Below are 13,507 nucleotides of genomic sequence, written 5' to 3' on the forward strand. Positions count from 1 at the left end.
CTGTAATGAGGTAAATTGTTTGTTATACCCAACTAGGCAATAGACAGCTGTGCAAAAGAGACACAGGAGAGAGATCATTTTTGGGATGAGTACAAAAAAAATAAAATAAAATGAACCAACCACGAAAACAGATGGGGTGGCAAGATTTTAGCATCGCCACTAAAGAGGGGTGTGTGAAAACATTCTGCAAAGACAAGTAAGAGGGCAGAGGACTGAACTTTTGGTTCAAGCTAATTTCCCACAGATTATGGAGATAGCTATACTAGTGCTTTCTCTGAAGACAGCCTCTTATCCCACCAGTGTGTCAAACAATCTGGACAAGACATGTTCTCCTGTGTCATCTCCAGGACCCAATTCAGGAAAGCACTTGTTAAGTTAAAGTTAAGTATGTGCTTATGTTTTTTCCTGAATTAAAGACCCAAAATGTAAGGCTGAGAATGTTTAAAAAAGGCTTCTCCCTAGCCTCCTCATATGCATCCCACAAAAACTGTTTGTGCATTTGTAGAACAGAAATCCACAGCTCTAGGGCAGGATTCTCAAACTGAGGGTTGTGAGGTTATCACAGGCTGTCAGCCTCCACCCCCAAATCCCACTTCACCTCCAGCATTTATAATAATGTTAAATATTTTTAAATGTATTTTAATTTATATGGGGGGTGGGTCACATTCAGAGGCTTGCTGTGTGAAAGGGGTCACCAATACAAAAGTTTGAGAATCGCTGCTCTAGGGGACATCACTGAGAGATCCAACACCCTGGCTTGTCTCCAAGTAGCAGAAATTTCCCTGTGGCGGTGGGTCCACAGAAGCCTTCTCAGGTGTCTGCAGAATCAAACATTTCGAAAACCAGACAGTGGAGTCTAGCTAAGGGATATGGGTCCACTAATAATCTCTCTCTCGAATGACTCATCTGTATGCAATTGCAGAACCACTACCCTATCACACAGGAGGACGAGAAAGCTACTGGCATATCGCACAGTGACTGATCCATGGTATAAGGTTATCTGAGGACATTTGTGACAGAAGTGATATTGGAACACAGGTCTCTTGGCTCCCAATCCAGTTCCTTAATCGCAGAAGCCATCCTTCCTTCCTAGCACAGTCAGTTTCAATATCTCGACACAAACAGTGGAATTACGGAATTTTGAAAATCTTACCTATAGGGGTCAGTAGGGTCCTTAGCATCACAGACGTCCGCATGGCCATGGCAGACGCAGCGCCCTCCAATGCTGATATCTTTGATGCTGTAGTAATACTAGGAGAGCATGGAAAGAGCTGGCCTTAGGATCATTAGGCAGAAGCCATACTGGTGCTTTCACCCTCCCACATTTCACTCAGACTGGCAAATTACATTGCATGTTCTCAGACTCCTGGCCAACATTTCCCTGGGCTGCAGTAACACCTGTTAGTGATCACAGAGCTAATCAGCAACAGGCTGGGGCTCCCACCACAGCCAAGAAACCAGGTGCAGCTCCAGCAAATGTTCTGGATTATTATTTTGTTGGCAATGAGACTCTGAGAATAGTTTTTCCTCTGGCCAGATTTCCTGCTCCAGCCATTGGCATGCACCACTCAGGACTGGGTTCAGCCAGCATCATCATCAGATACAGCTGCCAAAGGATGACAGCTTGGATGGAGAGCAAGTCTACAGAGGGAAATCTCAGAAGAAAGAGCTAGCTTGTGGCCTCAGTGGGCCCAGGGACCTCTTTCCCAGTCACTCGCAAACAAGTGGAAGTGACCCACTGAGACTTCTCTCCATTCAGACAAAGCGTTTCTAAGAGACTGTAAAAGGAGAACTTACAAAGATCTGCCTTTTGGACAACACTGGCAAAATAGTTTCCCCATTGTGCTGAATCCTACTCAGCAGCCCTCAACAAGAAACCTCGACTCAAGGCACTGACTTGTTACCAGAGCCGCACGCTCTACATCACAAATGGACTATTTTCCAAGGCACATGGTACCAAACCTACTCCTCCCCCATTAGCATCTTGAAGAATCTCACCCTCCTGGTCACGGTTGGGTCCCTTAGGGCTTTGCCCATCAGGTGCCCAAGCAGCGTGTTGGTCTGCAGGAAGCGCAGTCTGATGTTAGTGGCTTTGGTGAAATTCCGCAGGAGAGGTGAATATGAGAAGTTCATGGCTCCCGGGCGCCCGTTTACCAGCGAGACGACAATCTGCGGATGCAGAAGGAGAAACACATAGCGCAAACCTTCAGGTGGACAGAAAATTAATGCCTCCCTTTGCCAACCACAAACTCTTTCCAACTCCAGCAAATTGAATCAACTCTCTACAAGTTTTGTTTCCAAAAAATGGCTAATATTCAACTGCGGTCCATGGGACACAACTTGCAAAAGGGACCACTTCTGAAGAGCATTTACCAGTGTCCAGAAAACCATACAAATGATACCACCCTCTTATCCCCTTCTATCCCAACCCCCTATCAGCCCCCCACCAAAATATCCTACCCCAAGCAGAGTTTTAACCACAGAAAGAGAGAGGTGCCAGAGAGTCTATGAAGTCCACTAGGGACTTGGCTAACACTACAGATTTTACATGAAAGCTGCTCAGATACTGCAGTGATGGGCAGCAGCATAAAACAAAGAGATCCTCTCCCCTTCAACCCAATCTTATGTCCAAACTAATAAGTAGATGTTAAATACAGCATAAGCCTGTCAGCCCAGGCTTTGACAATAGCCAGGTCAGCATTTGTATGGAAGACGGTTCTCTCCCTCTAAACTCGGACCCATTTATGGTCAGTACTTCTGGAGGGTCCATTCCAGTGCAAGTAACTGCCCATATTCACTTAGGTTTTTCTGCTGCAGCTCTTGGGCAGGAGAAAGACTTTAACTACAGGAGAGCAGATGTGAAATTGGAGAAATGTAGCAGAGCCTAAGCAAACACAGCTTCCAAGACATACAGATACCTCCTGAGCCAAATTCTCCCATGGGGATTAACAAGATGCTCCCATAAAAACTCACCTGCGTCGTGGCCAGAGATCTCAAGTTTACATGTGAAAGGGCAGGGTTTTGTCAGCCACTCATTCCACTTTGCCTTTCTCTAAACTCTAGGTCTTTGCTGCCAAACTCAAAGTCCTTCAAGTGGACAGAACAGTGTGTTTTATAAACAAGAACGTCTGCGGTTTGCTGAACTGTTTGCATTTTGCTATGACCCTTGCTGGTTCAAGCAGTCTGGAGGTGGATACACAGAATATGGACAGCTGGACCAGATCCCCATGTGTACAGTACAATTTGACAACAGGGTGCACCAGATTCCCTAGGCCACCACATCTCATAGCCATTTATCAACATTTACATGTGCTCTGAAGGAAACAGGCTACAAGTCATGCAGTTTCCCCCAGCACTAGGGAAGATGCATTATTATCCTCAGATGTCTGAAGCCAGCCTGGTGATCCATGCAACAGAGAAAAGTCCAGCTCTGCTCATGATGTCAGGTTCCCTGGATTAGGTGGGTTAAATGCTTGCTTAGCCCACAGGAGGAAGAAGTGCCTAGCAGTACAGTACAGAGACAGTCAGCAACCAAGTCCCACCCAGTCCTCCTCCACCTGAGGAAAGACTGAGGAGCATCCTCTGAGCCCTAGAAGGGGTCCTTTCCCCACCCTACACAAGTGAAAGCGTTTCCAATCCCAGAAGAGTACCTGGAGCTCCTCAGAGATCCTTCAATTTATTTCAGCCACCTGATTCCTCCCCCAGCTCCTTTCCCACCCCGAGAAAGACAGCTCTTCAGGGAAATAAAGGCCTAGTGCAATACCTCACCTCTCCGTTTTCTAAAGGCACAATCCTGGAATATTCAGTAGTGCAGATGGTGTCATCATCCTTGGTAATACGTTTCACGGTATTCGGGCCAAACTTCTCGATACAGTCCCTCCTGGAAGCTGTTTACCAAAGAGAGACCAGAGCAATAAGGTAAGATCAGAGATATGGCCCAGATGATGTTTAAACCAACGCTTTCTAATAAATGCTGGTGAGAGTTACCTCTACACAGAATGGGGCCATGATTTGAGAACAAACTCTGAAGTCATGTCAAAAATCACCAGAGAAAAGTCCCGTGACAGTGTATTCTAGACTCAGAGTTTCATGGTTTCATAGACTTTACGGTGAGAACCACCATTATGGATTACCTAGTCTGACCACCTACATTACACAAGCCAGGAAAACTCACCAGTAATTTCTGTGTCAAGCCCATAACTTCTTTTTGAGCTACAGGAGTCTGTTTAGAAATACAGCCAGTCATGATTTAAAGACCAAGTGATGAAGAATCTGCTACATCCCTAGGTTAATTGTTCCAGTAGTTAATTACCCTCACTTAAAGATGTACATCTTATTTCTAGTCTGAATTGGTCTGGCTTCAGCTTCCAGCCATTGGACCTTGTCAGGTCTTTTTCTGCTAGATTAAAGAGCTGGTTACTAACAGAAAGCTCCTCCCCCTGTAAGTATTTGCAGGCTGGCATCAAGTCATGTCATAACCTTCTCTTGGATAAACTACATAGATCAAGCTTCTTAAGTCTCTCACTAGAAAGCGTGTTCTCCAGACCTTAGATCATTCTTGTAGCTCTTTCATGAACCCTTTCCAATTTTTGATACCTTTTTGAAGCAAAGATGCCAGAACTGGGCACAGAATTCCAGCAACAGTATCATCCTTGCCATATATAGAGGTAATACCACCTCCCTGCTACTACCTGATATTCCCCCTGCTCATGCATCCACAGCCCAGCTTTATACAATAATCCTGGAGTTCGTTTAAACACCAAGGAAATTGGCAGACAGTTTACAAAGGGGCATAACTAAGAAGAAAAATAAAGTATTTAGGATGAACAGAAAAATATAATGCAAAAATGTAACAATGAAACGACTAGCATGTGGAACAGCCTGCCGAGGAAAATGGTGCAAGCCTCAATACTGCATACATTTCAAACAGGACTGTACAAAGCACTAGACTATACCGTGAAGAGCAAAATGACGGCACACGGGTTTATTTTCCATTCCTAAATCTTGTGATTATTGGTAAATAAACCAGAAAACTTAAATCTTGCAGAAAAACCCACATGGTGACATCAGTCCAGAGCTCCTGCCACTAAGTGGCAATGCAAGGCTGGCCAAAAGCTAGAGGACAATCACAGCTGGTCATTAACATCACTGGTCAGTTGCTGAGCACAGTCATGGAACGTGCTCTTGGAACAGAAGCCAACAGCCTTGCATAGGATTTACAGGAGCCAAGACACAACTCTAGGATGCCAAGTGTTTCCCTGCAGCTGTAGAAGCGTAGAACCTCCCCCTACATGACTGAACAAACACCTGCCACAGACTGGACAAGTCATGCATACATTCCTGAAGCTCTTCTGCCTTCGCGTCCCCTGGGGATGCTTGACATTCCATTGTCAGCAGAGTACGTGGGAAGAGAGCCACACTGTTTACTGTTGCCATTAACAAGGAGGTCATTTCCTTGGACTCTCTTGGAATTAGTCACGAACCTGAATGCTCCGGTAGCAGAGACTCTGCCAACATGGACACTTAGGGTCAGGCAGCTCATTAGATCTCAAACCAAGTAAGCTAAAGAAGACATGTTCTACACAGTGACTACGGGCTGATTATGTCATCTTCCATTTACTATAAAACATCACGACGCCACCCTCAAGGTAACCACCTCCATAGAGGAAGAACCATGAAATTTTCTTGCCCATTCCTCTGAAGCATCAAACAGTAGCCAGTTTCAGAGGCAGAATGCTGGCCTAGAGGGGCCTTGGGTCTGGTCTGGTCTGACAGTTCCTCTGTTCATGGCAGGGTGGCCATTTGCACTTGACTAATCTGATAATATTAAAAAAAAAAAAAAAAAAAAGTGACAAAAATTCTCACCCACATCTTTATCTTTTTCTCCACTCCTCCACCTAACACAATACTTCAACCAGCTATAATCACTATCTCTACTTCAGCTCATATCAACTATATCAACTTCAGCTTTGCGGTGCTCCCTGTGGCATGGGGTCCCCAGGTAATTGCCCTGGTTGTTACTCCTTAACACCGACTTGGCCTTTACATGCAGGAAAACAGTTGCTGAGACACAGCTGGGCCATGGAGTTTTTACAGCATGTTGCAGGGGACCTCAGAAACAAAAAGGTTGAGAACCCCAGCCACAGAGTTCAACAGAAAATGAGTATCTTTCTATAGACTTTTTTAATCATCCTGTAGAATTTAATACCAAATTTTGTCTCTCTCCTAGGGAATTGCACAGATTAGGTCAAAAATAAGCCTGCAGAAAGAATCTCAATTGCTAGCGAATTCCATCAGGTTTAGAGTGTCAACCCTCTTACGTTCTACAGGAATTTTCCATAGGTTAGCAGCTTGTTCCTGCCAGCAGCCGGAAGCACCCCAACTCCTCAGCAAAGGGGGATTTAGGCAGCACTTGATGCGAGAGGGAACAGGATACGGCCCTCGCTCCTGCAAGCTGGATGGGCAAGCGGGTGAGCACAGAGCTCCACTGACATCAAGACAGCAATAGTGGCTTGCTGTCACCTTTCACCCCTGGATTCAGGAGGTGCTAGGGGCTGATTTGGGGATGGCAAGGACTGCTCTAACTTACATCCTGACTGCAATGGACGCCAAAAGACCCTCTGACAACCCAGAATATTCAGAGTGCAGAGCGGTGTGTCCACACCTTCCCTTTCCCAGGCAGGCCCTTGTGGGGAGTGTACAGGACTGCTTTGCCACTGCTGCTGGGGAGATCAGGCTAGTTTCCAGCCCTTTTACACAGCCAGAGCAGCAGAAAGGGGTAAGCTGCAGCCCAGAATCAGGGCCCAGGTCTCTGAGCGTCGATCTACACTGCAGCTGGGAGTGAGCCTCCCAGCCTGGCTAGACAGACTTGCACTAGCAGGGCTCGAGCTAGCATGCTAAAAAAATAGCAGTTTGGACATTGGGGCTCCGGTGGAGATTCAGGCTAGCTGGGGGCAGCTGGTCGAGAGCCTGCACTGCTGGCCAAGCCGTAAGGCGCACACTGCTATTTTTAACAGTTCAGCTCGAGCCCCACTAGCCTGAGCCTGTGTGCCCGGGCTGGGAGCTGGCTCGTCACTGCAGTGTAGACAGACCCTAAAATAAATGGCTGCTTTATCGACTTGTGCTGCGCAGCCTCTTCTGTGCAGAGAATTCTGTAACTACATGGGGGATGTGAGCAAAAAGCTCGCGTTACAGGCCAGGCTCCTGCTGGTTGCACTGGCTGCCACCATCGCATAACAGAGAGGCAGGTAGAGACCTTTGAGGGGCTGGGGAGGAACTAAAGGAAAATGGCAGCTAGGAAAGAACGAGCAAAGTGAAAGACAGGGCAATTTGACAGGAGCATCTCCTCTGCTGTGCACAGCAAAGACGGGTGAATCAGCACTACAGAGTATTTACATAACTAGGACAAGCAAGGGAGGAAATTTCAGGCTGTTTTATCTACTACATTAAAAAAAAAACTAGGATAAAGCTGCTTCTCCTCCGCTCTGAGAGGGAAACCCACGCGCTGACCCGTAAATGCCAGGGCAGTGAGCCTTGCTAGGGAATCCCAGGAGTGGGAATCTATGTACGTAGAAGCACCTTTCCTCACCAGGTTTGTGGATTGGTTTTAAACACCAGTTGTAGATCTTAGCTCACATCTTTCACCAGTTACTGCCAGTGCTCTCAGGAGAGGACAGCTGCTAACACGCCTGATGACTTGGCTGAGCTGCATATGCATAGAATTGTTTCTCATGTACTCTCATAACTAGGGTTCTACCAAATTCACGGCCATGAAAAACACATCACGGACTGTGAAATCTGATGTTCCCCATGAAATCTGACTTCCCCGAGAAATCTGGTTATTGTAGGGGAGAGGCAGGGCTAGTGCCACCCTGGCTGGGGGTTTCTACCATGCGCCAGGCTCCAGATGCTAGTCCTGGCTGGGTTGGGGAGGGACAGGACTCCCTCTTCCCCTGCACAAGCTAGGTCAGACCCACCTCCAGGAACCTCCCCCAGTTGCAGGAAGCTCTGCAACTGCTGGCTGGGAGCCCAGCTCTAAAGGCAGCACCGCTGCCAGCAGCAGCACAAAAACACACACACACACGCCTTGCTCCAGATGCTATATTCCTCCTGCCCCCTTGGGTTGGGATCCCCACGGTTACACCACCATGAAATTTCGGATTGAAATACCTGAAACTGTGAAATTAACCATTTTTAAAATCATGTGACTATGAAATTGACCAAAATGGACTGTGAATTTGATAGGGCCCTACTCATAACAGCAGAGACCAGGTTCTTCTTCCAGGCGTAGACTGGATTAGAGAAAATGGAGCAGTGATTATCCTCCACCCTCACACCTCACTGCTGTGGCAGCCACCGATAATCGAGTTAGGCCTGCCATTGCAAACTGGAGTAGCTAAAGGCTTTGCTCTCTTGCCCTCTGTCAGGGATCTATGTATTTGTTCCTTGCTGGTGCTGCGCTGAACAGGGCATTTCTAAATAGCAACCATGCTGGTGAGGATGTGGCAGTGGGCAGGGATGGAGGAAGGAAAGGCCGGCTGCAGGAGCGAAGTAACTTCTCATTGGCATTAAAGATCTACCACAACCCTAAATCGCATCTGTTCCACTGTGCAAACTCCCAGCTGCTCTGATACAGCGTTTAATTCTGGCAGCAATAAGTTCTCTGTGGAAATGGGGAATAACAGGTCACCTGCTGTATTAGAACACACCACCTATTTAACTCCTCCAAACCCAGGTTCGGAGTGAATTTCCATATAAACAGCAACTCAACAATGCAAAACATTCCTCCTGGCGCTTCATTGCCACATAAGGCGAAGCCAGAATGAATTAAGGCCCAGCTCTGCTCAGTCTGCTATCGCCAGACTTACAGGCAAAGTACTGCCACGGCTCATAGGTAAGTCCAAAGTCAGTAGATCGCTCCAGCACCCAGAGGTCCGGACGAGGGGAATTGGCAAATTTGATCAGGACGTATGCCACGTGAAACAGCTGAAAGAGAAAAACAAGTGGTTAGGTTGGTACTCCAGGCAGAATTAAAATAAGAGAGGACTGGTGTGACCCATGGTGGCACCTGATTCCCTCCACCCTTGGAAATAAAGAGTGGAGCAAAACTCTCTGCTCCCACGTGGATCACTATGCCACGTGGATGCTGGACAGAGCCATAGTGAGGGCAAGACATTCTCAAGATGGGACGGGTCAGATTCTGGTTATATTTATCACTGGAGAGCGTTCAGTGACAGCATCTTCCCAGCTGGAACAGGACTGGATGCAGCAGGGCATTATCCTGCACACTGTTCAGAAAGCTCAAATTCACCCCATCGAAATTCGAAGATCTGCCTGCCAAAATAACCACTCCAAAGCAGCTTCTGCATTACAGTGGAAGGATACAAGCCACACACTGGCCTGGGCAGGAAAAGCCACCCACATTGTATCAGTTCTGTGCTCGGAGGACTTTCTTCTCCAGGGCTGGGAATTACCACCTTTTACAACAAGCCTGGCTGAATGCTTAGCGCTGCAGTTCACAATGGCAATAACTCAAAGGTGGAAAGCTCGGGGGCTTAAATCAGTAATTATTCTCATTTAAAAAAAAACAGGGACAGGCTCCAGCAAAGTGCATGTTCCCCAGCCTGATAAATCAGCTGGAATTTACTTGGGGGAGGGAGGGTCTGGTAATGTTCAGTATGAAAGGAGATCATAATAATTTACTCCCTCCCTTGTGAGAAAGAGCCTCCAAAAAATAACATCTCTCTTCCTTCTGTTGCTCCTCAAGTCTACCTTGTGATACCAAAAGATCCTCTAAAGCAGTGGTTCTCAAACTAGGGCTGCCGCTTGTTCAGGGAAAGCCCCTGGCGAGCTGGGACGGTTTGTTTACCTGTCGCGTCTGCAGGTTCAGCCGACGGCAGTTCCCACTGGCCGTGGTTTGCCGCTCCAGGCCAATGGGGGCTGCGAGAAATGGCGTGGGCTGAGGGACATGTTCGCCACCCTTCCTGCACCCCATTGGCCTGGAGCAGCAAACCACGGCCACTGGGAGATGCGATCAGCCAAACCTGCGGACGCGGCAGGTAAACAAACTGACCTGGCCTGCCAGGGACTTTCCCTGAACAAGTACCGGCCCTAGTTTGAGAACCACCGCTCTAAAGAGATTTAGAGGATTGACCCGAGTGCTTATCTTCCCTCAGTCCTTAAATCACACACACACACACGCACACCTCCCACCCAAGTCAATGTGAACTGAGCACAAACGGAGCAAAGGCCTCTGGGGCATGGGGTGAAAGGAGCTGCACCATAGTTAAGGTAGCACTGAGCTGACGTTTAGCTCCCTGATCTGTACAGCTCACAAACAGGCAGCGTTAACAGTCATAGTCCCCTGTTCCTCCCACCAAGAAAGCCCATCTTGGCTTGAACCCAGAGCCAGGCAAATGCTTGGCCATGAGAGATGAGCCTTGAGATGTGCTCAAGAAAGGCTGTGGGGTACTGGGAAGCTTTTACCCTATCCATGACAGAGCAGGTGATGCTGTCACAGGCTGCTAGGAAATATCCATCTGGTAAATAGCATTCTTTTTGGCTCCTTCTTAGACAGAGACCATATCCTAAAACCCTGCCCTTGAGACTCATAACGTTCCATGCCAGACAGTCCTACATCCACCCAATCAGAGAGACAGCTGGGTGCAAGCAAAGCCCAGAACAGCTTCTCTTCCACATGCCCCAGGTTCAGGAGAGCAGGCAGAGACAACCTTTTTGGTTTTGGCTTGGCTATTGCACTGGGCTACTCCCAATTAGTCTGGACACTGATTTATGCAGCCACATCCTTGCCAAGAATGAAATAAATATACTCTTTGGACAGCTAAAATGTCAGTGCTAGAAAGAAACAAAAGCTCAAGCAGAAATTCTATTCCCCAGCTGGCACGAGCTAGCTCCAAGAATCCCCACTCTATCATCTTGTCAAATGGAGATATTTACAGGCAGATGAAGCTTTCTTATCAGGCAAAATTCTTAGCATCAAAAACAACACAAAAGGGCATCTTGCACGTGCAAGAGGTGCTGATTTGCAGCTGGCACAGCTGCCCTGCCAATGCCAAGGTGCGTCTACTAGATTAGGAGGAACTACCTCTACGACAGAGGGTAGTAAAGACTCCATGCCCATTTAGTCCTTCTGACGAGACTGCCAGCAAGGGGCCCAAAGTAGTAGCCAGCGTGCTGCGATTTTCTGTGCACCAGTAAGTCCCAGAGCCAGTCACACATTCAAGCCACTCACCAGCCACTTGGCAATCACCAAGAATCACGTGCTTTGAAAACAGCTGTAGCCTGCTACAGGTAGTTTCTTAAGGGAAAAAAATAGACCTGAGCCAGGGAAGAGGCAACCAAGTCTCCCAAGCTGTTCATAAAACACACTTCCTCTGGAGAGACCAGGGTTTGGTGGTATCTGGTGCAACCAGCCCTATGACAGCGGGAATGTAGTGCAGGTGGAAGGTGCTGTCTTGACAGACAGCCCTGGAGACTGAAGCATGGGCCGTGGCAGTGCTAGCTTCCCCAGCAATGGGTCTTGGGTCTGGCCAAGTCCCTAGCCTGCCCCCAACCAAGCACACAAAGCCAGTTAGCATCCAAGCTTGCCCCCTCCCTAGGCGGGTGGGTTTTACTGAGAGCTTGGAAAGAACATCACAAACACCACTTCCACCTGAACGTGCCTCTTCCTAGGGCTCCCATCAAGACCCTCGTCTGACTCAGAGTGTGCCTGCTCCCCAGCCACCGCAGCAACTGCAATGCAGGCTGGTAGCACCTGAATTTCAGATGACTCCTCAGAAGAGCCCTGCATTCTTATATACAAGGTTTGCCACTCTGTCCCTTGCCTAGACCTCGTCCTGGATGGCCTGCTGCTATGGGCAAGAGGATACTCCCGTCATCTCTCGATGTTCCTTCGGTCCTAGGCCCCCTCGCGGTGATGGCCAACGATCCCTATAACTGCCATGGCACTTCTGCAGGACAAGGATACCCGTTCACTGAGAACCGGACTGAGAGGATCATAGCCATTTCCCCAGGCAGGATTTGAGCTTGCTGCCTACAAGTAAAAAAGTCTGGGGCAGGTCCTCGGCAGGCGTAGAGTGTTACAGCTCTGCTGAAGACCATTTATACCAGCTGAGTGTCTGCCCCTCTATAGTCTCATGCCAATCTCCAGCTCATTCCCCCACAAATCTCCAACATAACTCAGTGCTCCCTTATTTAGGACAAACCTCTCTCCAAGTTCTCCCTAAAGCCCAAAGAGCAGAGGAAGCTGGGGAAAATGGCCCATGGGAAATGCACACCAATTAAATCAAAGTTACAACTCAAACAAACTACGATTTATAAATGGCCACCAAGCACAGGTGAGCGTTACCGCAGCGAAAACAGCACCAAAGCTGAAAGATAAAACACAATTTTCACATGGCTAAAGCAAAAGACCCGACCTAGATACAGGCCCAAGTTCCTCTCTGTGGTTTATACATTTCCAGGGCATGTGAGACTAAGATCGCACTGAGGGACAGCGTTTTCTGACCACTAACTCTTGTAACCAAGCTGTTATTTATTAGTGAAGACCCAGAGGCCAGGCTTTCAGTCAGCTGCTTTCCCTCCAGGATCAGTTCTCACAGGTTTACATCTGCTTCTTGGCATGGGAAATATGGCTTAGTACCAGCCAATGAAGTTATGCATTCCCCTCGGTTATAAATCCGTCTCCAGCTTTATTCTTTGGGGGATAAATTAATGTTCCTACTGGAATGTGGAATGGCTTTTGGCTTGACATGATTGGCTATAGAGTTTCAAGGTATCCAGAAGCACGCTGGACGGCAATACTAGGAAAGCTGCTCTGCAGCTTTCAATTCAGAGAGACGGACAGGCCTGAGTTCTCTTTAATTGGTATCCTCCTGCAAGTGAGCCAGGCAGGACGCAGCAGCCTAACCCCAAGGCTGGGAACTAGGAACTCCCCAGGTCTAATCCCAGATCTCATGCTAACTTGCTATTGCTTTGGTAAGTCACTCAGGGTCTCGTTTTCAGAGCTAGCGAGCACCCACGGCTCTAAGTGAGGTCAACGAGAGGTGCAAATATTCACGGCCTCTGAAAAATAACACCCGTAACTTCGTAATGCACCAGCTTCCCGATGTACCCAATGGGGATAATACCCACCTCATTGGGGGTATGACAGGGCTGAGTCTTTGTTATCCTTTATCTGACAGTAGCACCTGGGAGCCCCATTGTGCTAGGTACTGCACACACACAGAACTAAGAGTCCCTGCCTCAAAGAGCTTACAACACTTTTAAGTATAAGACATAACTACAAGTCCGTCTGCAGCCACCCGTCGTCGGAACGGACTATAAGCACTTGGGGCAGTGTATCGGGGTGGTTACCCGCTCCTGCCCTGCAGGGCTTGAAACAGCCCAGCAGAGGGCTATAGCTGGGGCAAGAAGCCTGGGCTGATTCGGGAAAATAGGCTCAGCTGTGGCCAGGCCCCAGTCAGCCCCAGCTGGCCCCTATAAGAGG

General features: G+C 48.1%; 1 protein-coding gene across 3 annotated transcripts in view; it reads right to left on the bottom strand.

Moving 5' to 3' along the window:
* The window catches only part of LAMA5 (laminin subunit alpha 5), a 170,158-nt gene that overhangs the window by 85,394 nt on the left and 71,257 nt on the right, over window positions 1–13,507 (bottom strand). For all 3 annotated transcript variants that reach the window (XM_050918869.1, XM_050918867.1, XM_050918866.1), the window contains exons 3-6: window positions 8,868–8,985; window positions 3,769–3,887; window positions 1,999–2,169; window positions 1,154–1,251 (exon numbers count right to left, since the gene is read on the bottom strand). In XM_050918869.1, the coding sequence (XP_050774826.1) occupies window positions 1,154–1,251; window positions 1,999–2,169; window positions 3,769–3,887; window positions 8,868–8,985 (506 nt within the window). The remainder of the gene's footprint in view (window positions 1–1,153; window positions 1,252–1,998; window positions 2,170–3,768; window positions 3,888–8,867; window positions 8,986–13,507) is intronic.

This window comes from Gopherus flavomarginatus, chromosome 11, assembly GCF_025201925.1.
Source record: "Gopherus flavomarginatus isolate rGopFla2 chromosome 11, rGopFla2.mat.asm, whole genome shotgun sequence".
NCBI classification, from domain to species: domain Eukaryota; kingdom Metazoa; phylum Chordata; order Testudines; family Testudinidae; genus Gopherus; species Gopherus flavomarginatus.